Source organism: Epinephelus fuscoguttatus, linkage group LG15 (assembly GCF_011397635.1).
Source record: "Epinephelus fuscoguttatus linkage group LG15, E.fuscoguttatus.final_Chr_v1".
Taxonomy (NCBI): domain Eukaryota; kingdom Metazoa; phylum Chordata; class Actinopteri; order Perciformes; family Serranidae; genus Epinephelus; species Epinephelus fuscoguttatus.
Window position 1 is genome coordinate 12,858,766 of NC_064766.1, and position 18,157 is coordinate 12,876,922.

The window sequence follows — 18,157 nt, forward strand, 5'->3', positions numbered from 1 at the left end:
TCTCCTTTATAGTTTTAATGAGCCTATAAACTGTCCTCTGGCTTCCAGGTGTCTTTCAAGATTTCCATCGAGTCCCAGAAGTGTCCGTCACATGGCAAGTCTGAGGTCATTAAAATTAAACCACTGGGCTTCAATGAGGAGGTTGAGGTAGTTCTGAACTTCATCTGCGACTGTCAGTGTGCCGCAGAAGGAGAGCCTAACAGTGACCAGTGTTATGAGGGCAATGGGACCTTCGAGTGTGGAGCCTGCAAGTAAGTATTCAGTACATTGGTGCTGCTATACCTTGTACCACAGAGCTTTAAAGGTCTTTGTGTTTTCTATTTCCAACCACACCTGGACATCTTTTACCAGAAAAATGAACTACTTATTAAAAATGCCAGGTGCTGTAATAAATTAAACAAAAAACCTTTGATTTTGAGCTTCTATGAGGAGGAAAAAATGTTTTCAGACCAGTGTTCTGCACTTTAAGTACTTGCCTTCAAACGCTTACTTTGCTTTTTTGTATTGTTGAATTATACTCATCATGCTCATAATGTTTGGCTTTGGCTAACCTTCTGTTTCCTGTGTCAGGTGTAATGAAGGACGTATTGGGCGTGTTTGCGAGTGCAGCAAAGACGAGGTGCGGACAGAGGACCTTGATGCCAACTGCCGAAAAGACAACGGTACAGATATCTGCAGCAACAATGGTGACTGTGTCTGCGGCACCTGTGAATGCAAGAAGAGGGAGAACGCTGCAGAGGTCTACAGTGGCAAGTACTGCGAGTGCGACAACTTCAACTGTGACCGCTCCAACAACAAGCTCTGTGGAGGTGAGGATTGTAGAGATAAAATGATTTGAAAGACTTCCGCCTGTTTTACTGTAAACTTTGTGGTGACTCTTTCCTGTGGTTTACCAGGACATGGGCGCTGCGAGTGCAGGAAGTGCATCTGTGACGCCAACTACACAGGCAGTGCCTGCGACTGCTCCCTTGACACTTCCACCTGCCTCGCCAAGAACGGGCAGGAATGTAATGGCCGCGGTAAATGCGAATGTGGCATCTGCAAATGCGAGGACCCCAAATTCCAGGGTCCAACTTGTGAGATTTGTCCCACCTGCCCAGGTGTCTGCACTGAGCACAAGTGAGTCTGAAACTGGCTGGCTAGGCTAGAAACTTGAAATTCTGACACTTTAAATCTAGAGTTTCTGCTGGTCCCAGATAATTAGGAAATAGCATGTAAGTTTAGAGGTTGAATTCCAGAGTGAGACTTGTGAATGCTGATTAAAATTGTACTTAAAGGTCAGAGAATAAGGGAGAATTTTACAGATGGATGACTGCAGTAATAAAATGTTTATGCAAATCTTAACTACACCTCTGCCTCTGATCACCTCAGTTTTCTTCATCATCCAGAGACATGTAGTTTGCTTAGATAAGTAACCATTCACTGCTCACTGGTTACAATGTGAGGTTCCTCTGCCTTCTCCCAATGTGTGCTGGGACTCCAATGAATAGAACACAGCAGGGAGAGTGAACCAACCCTCTGTCTGTCTTTCCGCAGAGATTGTGTGCACTGCCGAGCATTCGAGGCTGGCGAGAAAAAGGATACCTGTGAGCAACGCTGCAACTACTTCCAGCTGATCAAGGTGAAGGACCGCGACAAGCTGCCCCAGCCTACAGACCAGAGCTTCCCACTGACTCACTGCAAAGAGCGAGACGCCAACGACTGCTGGTTCTACTACACCTATGCCATCAGGAACGGCACCAAGGAGGTCTACGTGGTGGAGACGCTGGGTATGATTAGACTGCTACATTCGGAATATCGAAAATCAGACAGCATTCTTATTCTCTGATATGTTGAATATGATGCTGTTAAGTTTATTGCAGTTATCTTACAAGTCTTTTCGCTGCAGTAGTTATCTCTGAAAGATCCTAACTTAGAGGTACCATGTGGAGTTTTTGTTGCAACACGAGAGAAGTGTTTTAATTAGAGGGTCTCAATGGCTAAAGAAAGTTAATCTTTCCTTGTTTAACAAGTTTATTTTCCAAATTTATCATCTCTTGTGCTGAGCTGAACTGTTAATCAGAGTGATTTCATTCCTAACTGGCCCCGCTGATGCTGATTCAACATGCTGAATCGGGTAAAAAAACGACGAGGGGCAACGGTGCGGGACACTAGCCTGGTGAAACCATCCTGATCTTGCAAGCTCGTATTCTGCTTTGCTCCGCAGATTAGTCTGGCCATATATGCGCGAATTCTGGCATTGGTTTTGGCTTACCGGGCCAATCACAACTGTTTATTACTTTTAGGGCGGGTTATTTGAAATCACGTCATCAGAATAGGAGGGACAAGGAGCGGAGTGAATGCATTTCGTAAACAACCAACATGGCTACTGATTTTGAAACTGCAGTGGTAAATGTGTTGAATGAACTGGAATGTATATTTTCTTTAAAAGCAGAACAAATGGCTGCACTGAAAGCTTTTATTGAAAAAAAGGATGTTTGCCGTCCTTCCTACGGGGTTTAGTAAAAAGTTTAATTTACCAACTGGCTCTGTTGATCGGGAAAAAGGTGGGACTCTGTGAAAACCCGGTGGCTATTGTTGTTTCTCCCCTAGTTGCTCTCATGGAGGAGGAAGTCATGGGAGCAACCAAGCTGGGAATCACAGCCATGCAACTCGGAGTCCACAGTGAGGAGGAAATCCGCAAATACTAGAACACTGTTTGTGAGAACACCTTTTACTGGCGTATTGTTTTTTGGCAAAGACAGCAACACTCTTTCCCAGACATCATCACAGCTCATCTCCGCTGCACGCTGCACTTGCTTGCTGGTCTGTTTACAGTGGCGTTGTGCTAGCCTACGTCACACGTTTTGTTTACTCTGATTGGTTTTCCGTCTTTCCAATTGCGTGAAGGGGCACTTTGAGTGACAGCTGTTGATACCGCCCCTCGGGAATAGAGGAAATGTACGGTTCGTGTCAGATCCATTTGTGTTTTGCGAATTGGGTGTGGCAACGCCAGGCTAGCGGGGCACACCACATCAGCTAGGGCAACAGATGCACCAGGCCCAACATTGACGTACAGCCGACCATTAGCTTTGTGTGTCAGGGCCTTAACACATAAGCTGCAAGAAGTACACTGGCCCTCTTAACTTACTGATACTATGTATCACATCAGCGATGATGTCACACCCCATTTGCTATTCAACTCGCTTCCTCAGGCTGCAGCCGACATTACGTACATTTGTTCGTAAAAATCTTGATATTGATTCAGGGACGATGACATGGTTGGAACACTACCTATTTTTGTTGTTAAACATACTCGTAAATTATATTTACTGTATGTCAACCGTACGCGGTGTTAGTAACTTTGAATCTTGCTAGCATATGTTATCTTTCTGGCTCATAGCTCAGCCAAAGCATTACATGAGCTGAGCAGACGAGAAATATCTTCCTTTGCCAAGTCGTATCTAAGGTTCATCCCGTTTACTGGGGTAGTGAATAACATTCCCATTGCTTAAGAGTCTTATGGGATGGTATTGATTGTTCCAGGTATTAGTCAAACCTTCAGGTGTTACCAGGGAAACTGAGTCATAGCTTGTGGACGAACGCAATATTTTGCTAATTAAAACCTATTTGTGGCCCTTTTTGGATACATTTCTGTTTCCAAATGATAGAGAAAGAAAAGGGAATAAAATTATTAAAAGGACACCCTTATATCTTCCTGGTATTTAGTTGTACTCTCACTTGCACAGTCAATACCTATGTTACTTCAAGGTTACAGTCAATGTTAAAGGTTACACACATTCATTGGTCTGTTCCCCTTCAGTACAAATTTAGTTTGGACAGGTAAAGCCAGTAGAGCAGCAGAGCTTCCACTTGGTCATTCTATCTTATGGAAAGAATAGGTCTTCTAATGTATGAGACAACCAACAATAAACTGTATAACCTGTCACAGTCAAAAACAAAATGTTTGTATTTTGAATCAGTGGACATTTGAGATATTTTTATGAACTTCTGGAATTAATTTCATTTGGTTGCTGTGCATTTTCTGTGTTTCAGAGTGCCCATCAGGACCTGACATCATCCCCATCGTGGCAGGTGTGGTAGCAGGCATTGTGCTGATTGGCCTTGCCCTGCTGCTCATCTGGAAGCTGCTCATGATCATCCACGACCGCCGAGAGTTTGCCAAGTTTGAGAAGGAGAAGATGAATGCCAAGTGGGACACGGTGAGTCAGTCATACCAGAGCACCTGGACCAATAAGTTGTGGTAACTTTGCCTCAGCGCAGGCTGCAAATTATGGGTACCTGAAGCCTTTGAGCAAGCGTTATTATAGCTGTTATATAATTGATGTCTGCAGTAAGATTAGAATGTTTACTTGGGGAAATAATAATGTGGTTATCCTTAACTCTTAGAAGGACTGAGTTAGAATAAATGTAAGATTTTCAGCTGTTAAACTGTATGGAAAAGCATCAAACAAATAAATTTGAGGCGTTTCCAGAGCAAGTATGGATGTGAGGAAATTATGTAGTTCTGTAGTCAAGCACGTAAAGTAATAAGCTGCAAAATGTCCATAAGGTGTGGAAGATTTAAACCAGAGTGAGGTAGAGGATTTAGACTGAATCTCCAGCTTTGTGGTCCGCACTCTGTCCTTGATCAGCCTCAGCCCTGTACAGACCTGTTAAGTCTATAATGGCTGAGGGAGCGGCCTTCCCCTCTGCTGACGGTGCTGCCACTCACTGTCCACATGGCACAACTGCATGACCGTAAAAGGTAATAAAGCAGAGAAAGAGGAGGACTGCTGGGTGACCTATGATGGAAAGCTCCACTACTGTGTGGTAGTCACAGCAGCAGTGTTTATGGCCCGATGGGAGAGAACAAACATGGGAAGGGAGGTTAAGAAAGGAAGTTAATTTATGTTTAAAAAAAAAAAAAAAACAGCTTGCTTGCTCTTTTTGTTGTCTCTTTCAATAAACATGCTGCAGCAAGATAGCTTGTGATGTGTTCAGGGTTTCTTAATGTACTACTACAACAGACGTAAAATAGAAGAGTAACATTTTTCCTGCCACTGATACTTTCCATCGCAGAAGAACATGTCATTATTAGCACATTAGATATGGAAAAGGGAAAAGCTGTATAAGGACAGAGCAATAATTAGTCACTGTAAGAAATTACTTGTTGACCTTTTCTGCTCTGTGCTGAACATTTCCCTTCATACTGTTGTGTCTGTCCTTTTACGTTGCTTTTTCCCTGCTTCTCTTCATTTCTTTTTCTTCTGTTCTGTTTCCCTTTCATCTTTTCCTTCTCCACATTAGCAAGGGAACCCCATTTACAAGAGTCCTATTAACCAGTTCCAGAATCCCAGCTATGGGAATAAAGGCGCTTCTCTTTAGGTCAAAGTTCGTACTGCCTGTTGGCTTTGTGTACTTGCATGTGCTTTCTCTGTGCCGTGCTGTTTTACACCTTGACTGATTTTACATAGGGCTGCAGTGATTTGAAATGTTTGGTGACTGCATGCTGTGAAACTGACATGCTTAACCACAGGTGACACGTATTTGTTAAGTTGGTGTGATGTTGGGCTTTTTTTCTCGGTGTTAATGATCAGATTTGCAGAAGAAGAACTGTAAATAACAAACACATTATTTAGAAATTATTGTTTTTATTTTAGCTGTTTTTCCTTTCATTTAGATCATACTCCCTGTGTTTATGCAGTATACATTGCTGTCCAGTGAAAACAATTCATTGCCAAATTTGGGGATATCTGAATTTTTGACATAACATGAAGGATTGACTGTTCCTTTGTCTGACAAAAAAAATCAATCATTTCGATTATCTGAGAATGCAGAGAGCTAAAAAAACTGCTGTTTTTTCTGAGATTCAAAGTTGTAAGTTAAGAGATGCATGCTTTTTGCAGGGCAGCAACAGCAATTAATATACATTCAATAAAACCATCACTGTTACTTAAGTTTTTAGAGGTAAATCTCTAAACCAGGGTAAAGTTAAACCCCCCATTTTGCAACAAGATTTTGGCTAACCAATCAAAATGGTCAAGCAATAGCAATATTGATGTTATCTAGTGACACTAAACCTAGTCTGGCTCACAGGATGTAGACTGTGGTGTATAAGCATGTCATTGGCTGCCCATTTCAGATGGAAACATGTTGCCTGTGTGTCACAGCACAATCACGCATGAGGAAAAGTAACACTGATGAATATTTGCCTCCTGTTTACTTCCATTCAGTGCAGGCAAATGGATTATTAAAACATTAATTTCCATTGGCAAAGCAAATTCTCATCTTTGCAAGCGAGGAGTTCCATTTTGAGACACTAACTAGCTGATATTATATAATATTGCCCATGAAAAATACAAACTACCTCACATGAGAGATGCTGCCTGGCTGACAGTGAGTTAGGATACAGGCACAGATTAATATTCCAGATTCCAATCAGATTAAGTTCCCTCACAACACTATTTTTCAAAGGCTGCATAGGGCTGCATCGCTGCATCCTAGACTTGGTGCCGCCCAGACAACTGTGATTGGTTTTAAGAAATACAAACAATCCAGATCATTTTTTTCTCTTTGTGTGGAATTATGTTGTGTTTAGCAAGACCCCTCTCCAGCGCTGATGAGTTATGTCTGGCTATGCAAGACTACACCAAAGCTGAGCAGAAGCTATGCGTTGTATTGATCTTGTACGTTGTGTTTACTCACACTACACTTTTGAATCAGTTGACCAGCCACAACATGGAGCTCACACTAAATGTAGACATGGAACCCCTGGTTGTTTTTTTCCGGTGACACTTACAGTCAAGTTTATTCAAACACGACAGCCGTGTTATCAATGTGACAAAAAGAGAGAAACTGTGTAATCATTGTGTGATTCTACTATGAACAGAAAGCAGGAAGGGAAAAAAAGACAAATATGAAGCCACAGATATCTGGAAAATGTTCAGTTTTATATCACAGGAGTCTGAGTCAGGACTACAGTTTTAGCCACAATGTGTAAAATACGACTCTAGTAACATAAAAACAAGCTCACTATCATTTATAATGGATATTTAAACAGCAATCATGTAGGAAATTGTACTGTAGAACTGCTCAGACTTGAAGACAGTAGATCAAATTTCTAAACAGAAACACAGCTGTTTAAGCAACTATGTGGCATTGTGACCCTCCTAAAACTGAACATCAAACTACAAGCGCTCTGACAGAAATTTAGTCAAGGGGGACCAGTTCAGAGCTAAAATGAGGACGAATCCATACGCTGTCTGCCTGGTTTCACCAAATGTGTTGTGCAACAACAAATTCCACTTCAATGTCACTACTAGAGGACAGTGCACTTGCAGGGGGCTGATCATTTGAATACTATGTGCAAACTGCAATAGTTAAGGATCAGAGTAGACAGAGTGACAGTCTGACACAAACTGCTACAACCATGGCAACAGCTGAGCCCAAGTTCATGTAACATGTTTGACCAGATGGTGAGAAAGGCAAACAGTGTGGCCACATGCTCGTTCCTGGCTTTTCTTGTTTGCTAGTATGCTGCAAATCTTAATCTTTTGATCTTCATGGTATTGAAATTTGTTTATTGTGACCTCATTACTTGGTTTAAGTTCACAACTATACTCACTCTTGTTCTTCTGTGTCTCTCAGGGTGAGAATCCGATCTACAAAAGTGCCGTAACAACTGTCGTCAATCCAAAGTACGAGGGCAAATGATGGAGCTTTGCCTTCCTTGTGACAACACTGTATGGAAAAAGAATATGGGCTGGGGTGAAGGGAGGGGCGGGTTTTATAATGCTCTCACTGTCCGTTTGTTTGTTTGTTGTAGTCACCAAATGATAGCAATGCATTTTGCCACTATTTCAGTTTGTTTTACTAACTTGTTTTTATTTTCTATGCATCATCTGAAATGTGTACAGTCTGTATAAATGTGGGGTTCCATTTTTTTGTTTTGTTTTTATTTTTTTTGATTCTGCGGAACTTGAGAGAATGTGTTGATCTGATTTGTAGTTTTTCCGCCACAGGACTGGCAAGGAAAGCCTAGCTGTGCCTTTTTTTTTAAAGAACCATCAAGCCATCAGTGTTTTATTGAGGGTTAAATTGGATGTTGATCATGGGCGACAAATGAAGGGTTCCTTTCCAAATCATTGTGTATACAGTGTGGAGTGGGTGGCAGTCTGTCAGTCAATGTTTCCAAAACACAGGTGAGCAAAGGTCGTGAGATTGATTTGCTGTCAGAGCAAAGATCTTCTTGTGTCTGTAATCATTTTGACTGAGTAGGTGTCCGTCACTCTTTATGTCTCTTTGGATTGAAACCCTTCAAAGGTAGCGCCACTTTGCCGCATGGTAGCAATGAAATGTACAGTATGTTGTGGTTTCTGTGTTAAGCCATATATGTATTCACAGAACAGGATTGAAGGCGTTAGTGTGTCTTTTCTGTGTGACTTACTCCATCTGAACAATCAACTGAAATCTTTAGTCGAGAAAAGATATTTTCTAAGGCTGCCTTTCTAGATTAAAGGACAACAGTGTACAGTAGTGTTACTGTTTGGCTCCAGGTCTTACTTGCTTAATTTAAAGCCAACTCAGGTCCTTAATTCTTCACAGCAATGCCAAATACACGCAAACCTGCCTTATTTGCTAACTAAATTTGCTTTTATTGAAATGTTTTTATTTGTAGGATGTGAATTGGGGGAAGGGGGTCACACTTTTTTTATTGTCAGTAATTCCACCCAAGTCCTTTGTGGTGCCTCGATCAAACATTTTTATTGAAAAGAAATAGGAATGACGATAACGTCGTTCAGTTTTAAAGATCAGCGGTAAGGGAATGATTTCTAGAGCTCTAGAGTTTTTGTAAAGATAAAAAAAAAGGTTACACCTGTCACCATTGTTTTTAAGTGCCTTTTTTTAAATTCCACACATTCACATTTGCAATTCTGTATTTCTGAAATTATTTATTGAATAAACATTGAAAACGATGTACCCTTCTATTGTTAAAATATCATTGTGCAATTACTGTGTGGATTTCTTATTTTACTCACTGTTGTGTTCAGTGTGTCTGTCGCCAGCATCAAGTTTTACACTTCTTACTAAAAGGTGGGCATTAATGTGCATGAACCTGATGACAAACTGGTTATTGATTCATTCTTTGAAGAGTTAGAATTTCAGTTGTCCATATCTTTACACTAAACTTTTTTTAATCTCTAGTAATGTTTACAAAACTAATGATGCTTTAAAGAGAACATGGCTTCTTTTTAAGTAGAGTAGTGTGCCCCAAAAGCAGGAACACATGGGGAAGCGTTCCATGTGTAGTAGTGTTCAGCCACCTTTTTTGTTTTGTTTTTTTAATAACAAAGTTGGAGAAAACATGATCATGACATAGATTGAAATTGTTGTGGGGTTATATTGTAGCCCCAATGACTCAACATGAACATGATATGGAGCTTCAAGGAGTAATGTATGGCAGTGGTTTTATCTCTGCTCAGTGAGGTGACCAATGAAAAACATGAAAATGTGCTTTGAATTATTCCCAGCTTTGTTGGGAAAAAAATTGCCATGCGCATTTTGAGTCTTACCTCGAGAATTAGAAACAGGTTTATATCTTACTAGTTTCTTACATACAAGGAATTTGGTATTTTGTTACACAAGGTCACAAAAAAACAGTAAGAGGAAATAAAAAACAAGTACTACAAAGCAAGAATCATAAATAAAAAAAATGTACAATTACATGTCAAATATATGTGTTTTTTGTCTTTATGAAGAGGTTGGAATGTCATAATATTGACCAATGAATGTTGACATGGTCACAGGAAGTTGGAAATAATAGTGCAAAGAAATACACTGAATGCCATATGTAATTTAATGTAAAGACACTACATAGTTAAATAAGTTAAATAAAAGCAGAACCAAGTCTAAACTGAAGCCTGGGCTACAATACATCGCTAAATATATGTAAAGTATACCTTTAATGGACAGAAATCAAAACCAGCTAAAGAGCTTAAGCCCAGACTTCATCGTGACACCGTCAGCCAATCACGTTGCGTCCCATCCCCTGTGGAACGTGACGCCACAAGTCCAGGGCTTTCCACAGGTGATTGGTGGCTTCGTCTGACCAATCACGGGCCGTGTTTTACAGCAAAGTTGTTAACCCCCAACAGTAGCACTTTGGTGTCCACCTCTCTAGTTTCAGCCTGCTTTGCATCGACAGGAAAACACAGACTTTTCATCGACCGATAAACGCTGTTTGACAAGGTGAATATAAAGCGGACATTGGCTCACACACCAGGAAACCGGCTCACCGTTTGCTTGGTTTATTTCATTATGAAAACCAACTAGAAGAACTAGCGGTGGCTAACGTTAATGTTAGTTCTTGCTAGCTGCGTCGTGTTGCCTGGCGTTTTTTTTTTTAACTTCTGACTTGCAGAAATGTTGCCCATCTGTCTTTGAAATCCCCGACGTGTGCCGAACGGTCGACTTGGTGAGTATTTTCTTGTACTGTATTTTTTGTAACTTGAATCGATAGTCGGCAGAAAGGCCCATCCGTGAATAGTGTTTTCTGGCATCAGATGATTTCATACACGCAATCAAATTCCTGGCTGGTCAGCTGGATGCAATTCAGCACTAAAACCTCAAGTTCCTCATCACTTTGTCACCTCCCGAAGCCATGAGGTTGTGATATCGATCATTTGGGGCGAATAATGTGTTTTTAATGTATAAAACATAAATCTAGTTCATTAGTTGTTACATTATTGGCAAAACTAGAATGTCGGAAACCTGATCCGGCTGACAGGGAGGTAATAAATCAGCAGAAGGCGGAGGTGAGGAGTCGATGAGGGCTTTGGAGGTAATTTTGACATGATTTCATATTTGGGTTTTTCATCATCTTGGTTGGAAATGTAACATTGTTGGCTCAGAGGCTTAGGGTGTGTGGCTGAACAGTGCCAGGCAGTTCCTGTGGTCTGTCAGGGAACTGCTTGGCCCTGGCCTGCATGGGTCTGGATCCCTCATATCCCCTGCATTATCCACTGTATTATCCCCACCTCAACCCCCCACCTATTCTACATGGACTCAAAAAGGTGGCAAGACTTGAGAAACCTCCATTTTAAGATGAGATTTGGATGACCTGCACCCATCCAGGGATAGAGCTACCTCATGGTGACTAGCAGTGGGTGTTAGTTTATAATTATCGATATAAGCCTGCTTAAAATACCACATGGGTAGAGTTCACTGCATCAGGTCAATCAGGTATGCATTTTCTGCCTAAACCAGGAAAGAATAATAAAAAGGGGTTCCTGTGATTTTGTAAACTATCTGGGCATTGTGGGACAAACCCCACCCACATGGGACATTTGTAGGTTAGTCTTGCACAAAGCATGTTCGGTATGAAAGCCCTGTTTGCGAGGTGAGATGTTAATAGCAGTATGTTTACATCTTTTGCAAAGCTGTAAGAAGCTTCAGTGTCAAGGTCACAAATATTAATGTGGAACACTAAAATATTACAACCTTGCTCTTGTCATTTTTTGCATAATCATAGGATACTGAGGCCCTTCCTTCAAACTCAAATGCCTGCCTTGTTTTGATCATGAATAGCCAGGCTGGTAATTATCTTCAAGTGAAAGAATATCTCAAAGCATTCATCTACAAAACACAGCTTAATATCAGTGTAACTAAAGGAGAATACTAACCTCAGATGGGATTTTCGTTTCAAAATGAAGACATAAATATTCATCACAACATTGCTGGCACTGTATTGATGACACAAGTGGGATGAGGATAAGACATTTTTGAGGAATCAATGAATACAGACAAAAGTATCGCTACAAGTCAGTAGTGTCCTAAATGAAAACAGCAAGTTATCTATGTATCCAACTGATCAATATTCAAATTCTTCTCCTGCAGTTTTATTTGCCTCAGTAATGATCTCAGTGCTGCTTTGCATAACAGAACTTCTTCCCTGATTATAAATGTAGAGGAATTTGGTTGATTCTCTCAGGGTTGGAAATTAGCACCGGCCACCAGCCAAATGCTGGTAAAAATATGCAAGTGGCTGCTAGATTTGTTTTACTCACCTGCCAAAAAACAATGGTAATTTATTGAGTAGCTGGTAGATTTTGGAATCTAACACCCACAGTGGCAGCTGGACAGAACATTTAATTCCCAATCCTGGTGCTTACTATACAACAGGACAGGTACCTTCAGGGACAGGTTACAGTTGGTACAGAGACTTCTAGTGGCATTCAGGTGCAGTGTTGGGTTTTGTCACTCTGAGTGACCCCTTTAACATTACATGTTTTTGATCCAGTGGAAACACACGAGGACATGAGAGTCCACAGCTACACCAATGAGTCTGTGAGGCTGCCACAGCAGCTATTTTAGCCGAATGCTAAACTCAGTCTGCCAACGTGTTTACAATGTCAACGCTAACATGCTGAAGTGTAGCACATATGTTAGTTCATTGTGTTAGCATGCTAACATTCACTAATTAGCATTAAACAGAAGTACAGCTGGGGCTGATGGGAATGTCATTAGTTTAGCAAGTATTGTAAGTAATCAAGCAACATATCGGACAATTTAGACCTGCACATGGCGTTAAATGAAAAGCTAGAGGTGTAGTATACAAGATTCAGAGTCTGAACTGGGATTGCCTTCAAACAGCTCTCACCTCGGCTGAGTTGAAGCATGCTAAAGGTGCTCACAGACTCGGGCGTACTATAAGGAGAGCGGACTCCGCGAGGAATGTCCAAGTCATTCGGGCTTCCATAGTCGAGCACACTTCCGCGTTGTAGTTTCCTGTAAAAATGTCCGTGAAAAATCCCCGTGATGTGAAAAATACATGCCGAGCAGTCTTTTGTGTGACACTGGTGCGCGGAGCGGAGTCCGCGCGGTCGTAAAGTCTGAGCTTTGCGCTCACAGGGCTTGCGGACGTCCGCTTTTAGTCCGGGCAGACCTCCGTGGAGTCTGCTCCGTGTACGTTCCGCCCGAGTAAGTTTGGGCCTTAACAGTGCTAACAACTGCAACAGTGCTGGCAGAAAACAATATTATCCTGTAGGGGGAACCAGAGGGTGGGTATTAAGCTTCTGTGATGCCCACTGTGGGTTGGGGCCATGGACTGTGTATTAAGATGGATGACGCAACTCTGTTTGCTCCCACTATACAAAAATGAAGCCAAAATATCCCTGATACGGCCGCTGAGATCTTTCATCGGTGACATCATTTGGAGCCAGAGTCTACACAGTAGCGATTTTGGCATTTTCAAGTTCCTGTCCATAGACCTCTCCAACCTATCGTGAGCACCACCATGGAACACAAGCACACTGATTAGCACACACAGCTGTCAGTCATGATGCCAACCCCCTTATCACAGCATCAAATGACTAATAAAACCAAACTTAAAAGAAAAAGGAACATTCCAAAATACATTAGATAAAAACTAAAATGACAGAAACCGAAACATGTACTTTGTTTGTTTTGTTTGGCTCATGTCATGTCCACTAAATTAAATGGAGCGTCGTTTATGACCTGTACTGCAGCCGGCCACCAGGGGGTGATGGAGATGTTTTGGCTTCACTTTTGGGACGCTTTCATGTTGTCCATCTCTATTCTAAAGTCTATGGTCGGTGTTATCAGCGGTAACTGCTAGGGATGTCCCGATCCGGTATCGGCTCCAATCACGTTATTTTTTACAAAATCAGAATTGGTAATAAAAGATCTGAGAAATCAAAACAACAAAAATGGCCAGGTTTTTCATCTATGTTGTTCATTGTTGCCTCGCTTTCCAATGTATAAAGATATAGGCCTATTTTGTTTGTTAAAGACAAGAAGAAGAGATTGAATTTGTTTACATTTTGTGCTGCTGAACCACCGATAAGATTTTTGGATACTATTTAAATAAAAACAAACCTTAAGGGACAGCTTGGATGCATTCTTTTTTTTTCCCTTTCTTAATGCTTTGCAAAGTATCAAATCAGACTCGGTACCAGACTCGGTTTCAAAATAAAGGACTCTGTATTGGATCAGATGCAAAAAAAAAAAAAAAAGTGATCGGGACATCCCTAGTAACTGCTGTATGAGCGCAGTGCAGAGCAGCGGCTATTAGCTAGCCAATGGGACGAGAAGGAAAGGACTCAAATCCAGTAACATGCAAGCAAGATGGGACCGGTTACCAAAACAATGTACAGAGAAAGGGGATTTTAAAACACACAGAGGGGGCGTGGCTTAATTCTCTGCTCAGGATCTCATTAGTATATCTTTACATAACAAAGCGTGGTTTGCTTCTGTATTAATGGTCTGAATGTCATAATCCGCACCTTTAAGACATCACCAAAGTTACAACAACTCATCCTGCCGATTTGTTATGGTTATCCATTCAATATCTCTAAAGATAGATATTCAAAACCAAAAATGTGTGCTGCATTGGCCTGGGGTTAAAATGTGGACTTAACCACAGTGACCCAGATTAATACAGCTGGGAACCTTTGCTCTGTCTAATCTTCCTAATTTACTGTCTGCCTGTAGTATCTATTTCAGTGTTGCTCACAATTTGTTTCTTAATTGGAACCACATTGTGTGTGCCTTCTCCCCTCATGTTTTGGGACATTACAGAGAAAAGGGCTTTTGCAACGGTTAACAGTGGTACTTACGTGATACAAAGACAAAGGAGAAATGGTAAGTGACCGTGAAGTCACTTGCTAGTGGTTGCAAACACAATAAATATTCTTTATAAGAATTCACCATGCACCAAAGATCCATTTAGTGATGCCCTAAAGCACATCCAGGTGTGGTCATTGGAGGGTTAAACCAGGCAGCACTGCTGACAATTATAATCAGGTGGTGCACCAATGTTTTAACTTTGCTCCGCCCAGACGACCCTTTCCTAAATCTCTTTTTAATTAGCAAGTGAAAAATCGAAGTTGAGTGTCTTGTGAGTTTCCACAATATCTTTCTTTTTACGCCTTTGTGTTTCCTTAAACTGCCCTAGAGTGCAGTTTTGGCTAAATGCTCTTGTTGCTTTTGTCAACTGACCCTCAGGTCCTCATGATGCAGTCAGTGGATTTAATGATGAGAAGAGGACTTCAGCTTTTCTGGGTGGACCCTGGCTAAACCTAATGTCATCAACAGGTAAGGTGTTTTCACGATTGTAAAAAAAATTTCCGACCTTGATAAACATAATTAAATAACACTCTAGATGTCTTTGGCTGTCGTTGCGTAGCATACCAAGCACATCAGTTCTCAGTTACCCCAGTCCATGAGGTCTGCTGAAGTCACCCAGACTGAATCGTACACAGACTCATGAGTTGCGTAATGTTTTGGATACAGATATTCAGCAAATGGTGTGTGCAGTCAGTGTGTCTTTGTACTGCATTCAAAGAGACATGTTGCTGTCCTGAGAGTCAGATACTTTGCCTGTCACGCCAGAAGAGGGCGTCATTGTTCATGTGGTGAACATGTTGCCATGAAGCGTTTCACCTGGAATAGACATCTATATAAAATGGGCTGCTGTAGGATCACCAGTGATAGTTAAGGGTCAGTGGACCTGAGTTGTTCTTTCAGGTCAGTTCACAGGAACCATGTTATATTCTGTTGTATGTAAGGCATTGGTTTGCAGTGGATGATGTGGAATTTGTAATTCTGAGCACTGAGAAGGATTTTGTTCCTCCAGTTTTGCACCAACGCATTAAACCACAAAAGCAATATGTAAAGTAGGATTTCATTAAAACTGGGAAAAGCTGAATGAAAATAATTATAATGTGGAAATTTTGGGTTAATTTAGGCTTTTGTTAATACTAGAATTTTAGGGTAGTTATTCTGTATTTATAATAAACCCGGCAACACCCATTTTAATATAAATTTAATCAATCAATACACGATTTAAAAGGAAGAAAAATTATTCATCAGAATAAACTGTGACAGATGAGCTTTGATTTCTGATAATCTGAGAGGTCTGATCAAAACAAACGTGGAAATAATGTTATTGGTATTTAACATTCAAATATTGACTGCATAATCAATAAGTATAAATTAGCAACACCAGATTTTGAACTAATGCCTTTAATCAGCGCTGCAAAAAGTCATTAATTTAAACACTCATTTTAAACATTTATTTATTTATTTATTTATTTATTTATTTTTTGGCTAATTGTTGTTTTTATCTATTAATTGAATCTTAAGTTATTTATTATTCTTTTTATGTATTTATTCTATAGTATATTTAGGTGTTTCATTAATATATAATACATTCCCCTATTTTATTTATTTTTTAATTTTTTTTTCGCCGTACATATTTCGGCCATGCCTAATGTTAATTTCAATAATTTATGTGTATGTGTGGAGAGGAGTTAGTTTGCAAGAAAATGCCCCCTTCCCCCCACCCCCGCAACGCGCAAGCGCTCGGGATCGTGTGGGAATGGTCGGTCCGCGAACTGGGGGTTGGACCGCTCCGAGCGAAACAGAGCAAAAGAGTTTTAAATGTCCGCCATGTTGTCCATGGCGCACTGAACCAACGATAGGGAGCGGAGCGTCGGAAAAAAACAGTCCGAGAGCGAGCGACCAAGATCCGGGCCTTCCCCCGGCTCCGTTGGCGACGCCCTAAATACAAGCTACAACCATTCGAACGTTAGAATAGAGATAACCGCACAGAAACATCCATGAAAGCTCCACTCGGTACCGTTTTGAATATTAGGAGATCCGATAGATTTATATTGCATCTCGAATTGTGAAAAATGAGTAAATTGTCGTTTCGGGCACGGGCGCTGGACGCTTCCAAGCCACTACCCGTCTTCCGTTGTGAGGATTTACCCGATCTACACGAATATGCATCCATTAACCGGGCCGTGCCACAGATGCCTACGGGGATGGAGAAAGAAGAGGAATCGGTATGCTTTTAACCGTCCAAAATGTGAAAATATATGCTTTGTTTTATTTTTTATTTTTATATGATCAGAGGCGTCCCTCCTTTTTTTCCTGCGCAAGCTTTCACAAAATGGCCGCCAATTTTCTCAGGAGAAACACGACGGAATTCTGTTGCAAATGGCCCATTTGTGGTATTGGGACGACTGTTTGGGCAGCGCAGGGGTGCATTGTGTCATTATGGGGTAAAATAACCCAGTTTGGCCGGCTTGTTTGTGCGTGAGGTGATTTTCTGAGTACAAAGGAGTCATGTGACTTCAGCAATTCCGACATTTTGTCTTGTCTGTCAGGACGGGGCCTTGTGTTGGCGTAATTGCAAAGGACTAGGGCAAGGGGGAGCTCTAGTGATTTCAGATTATATGTGGCATCTGTGCTACTACCAGACAGAAATGTCAACACTGCTGCCATGCATTGAGGAAAACCTCAGTTCTGGTTGTATTGAACAGGGTGTAGTCTGTGTTTTTATGTGTCTTTGCTTACATTATTGTGTGTGTTGACATAATTGAGATATTTCCTTGTGCAGTGTCACAGTTGGTTGGCTATTAGTATTTTGTCAATATGATGCACCCCTTCATGTTTACCTGTATGGAGGCTTTGGGTTATGATCCTTCTCTATATGTATATACTGCAGCTGTTGTCATGAAGTTATTGCCACAACTAGAACCATTGTTTAAACAGTAAATGCACTGGGTTAATCATACTGCTTGTGCTGCGGTTGGTGAGATACATTGTTTAATCTGTCAGCATTACACCACTAACCTGGAGAGGTTTCCTTTAACATATTAACCTATGTTGACTTTCCAGAGCAAGCTGTCACTGTAATAACTGTCTCTCTGGTTTTGCAGTGTTGACATTTAATTTTCCAGATAAGAGCACTAAATCACATCCACAAACCAAATTCTCCAGTGCACGCACACTGCTGTTCAAAAGTTTGGAGGTTATATTGATGTTTTTCAGTTTTACTACCAGAGATAAAACAGTGTAATTCAGACACACATTGTGTTATTTACATTTTACATTGGACATATGTTTAGCCCTGAAAGAAGGAAAATTAAATGATTCAAACTTTCATTTTACCCATTTAGCCCACACTGTTGCACCGCAGGGGAGAATGCTGTTGCCCATTTTGCCCCCTAAATACCCTTCAATTTTAGATTTGTGTTCCACTCCAGAAAAGTTACCCTTCATCACTATTGAACCACAACAGTGCAACTGGGCGCTAAAGATTAAGGGAAGCTGTTTGTTTTTGGGCACGCTACAGTAGTGCAGATAG

General features: G+C 41.0%; 2 protein-coding genes across 3 annotated transcripts in view; both read left to right on the forward strand.

The window, feature by feature from the left end:
* LOC125901811 (integrin beta-1-like) overlaps positions 1 to 8,957 on the forward strand; it is a 28,424-nt gene extending 19,467 nt beyond the window's left edge. The window contains exons 11-16 of the mRNA XM_049597740.1: positions 49 to 251; positions 571 to 809; positions 897 to 1,119; positions 1,537 to 1,769; positions 4,036 to 4,202; positions 7,630 to 8,957. Of these exons, the coding sequence (XP_049453697.1) occupies positions 49 to 251; positions 571 to 809; positions 897 to 1,119; positions 1,537 to 1,769; positions 4,036 to 4,202; positions 7,630 to 7,695 (1,131 nt within the window). The 3' untranslated portion in view covers positions 7,696 to 8,957. The remainder of the gene's footprint in view (positions 1 to 48; positions 252 to 570; positions 810 to 896; positions 1,120 to 1,536; positions 1,770 to 4,035; positions 4,203 to 7,629) is intronic.
* Positions 8,958 to 10,132: 1,175 nt separating this feature from the next.
* The window catches only part of LOC125901855 (enhancer of polycomb homolog 1-like), a 32,917-nt gene continuing 24,892 nt past the window's right edge, over positions 10,133 to 18,157 (forward strand). Inside the window, exons 1-2 of one of the 2 annotated variants that reach the window (XM_049597808.1) lie at positions 10,133 to 10,456; positions 15,007 to 15,096. Coding sequence is in view for 1 of the 2 variants with exons in the window: in XM_049597807.1 (XP_049453764.1) it covers positions 16,698 to 16,850 (153 nt within the window). In the remaining variant the exon portion in view is untranslated. Of the gene's footprint in view, positions 10,457 to 15,006; positions 15,097 to 16,399; positions 16,851 to 18,157 lie in introns of those variants that run through there. The other variant, XM_049597807.1, reaches the window with a different exon arrangement.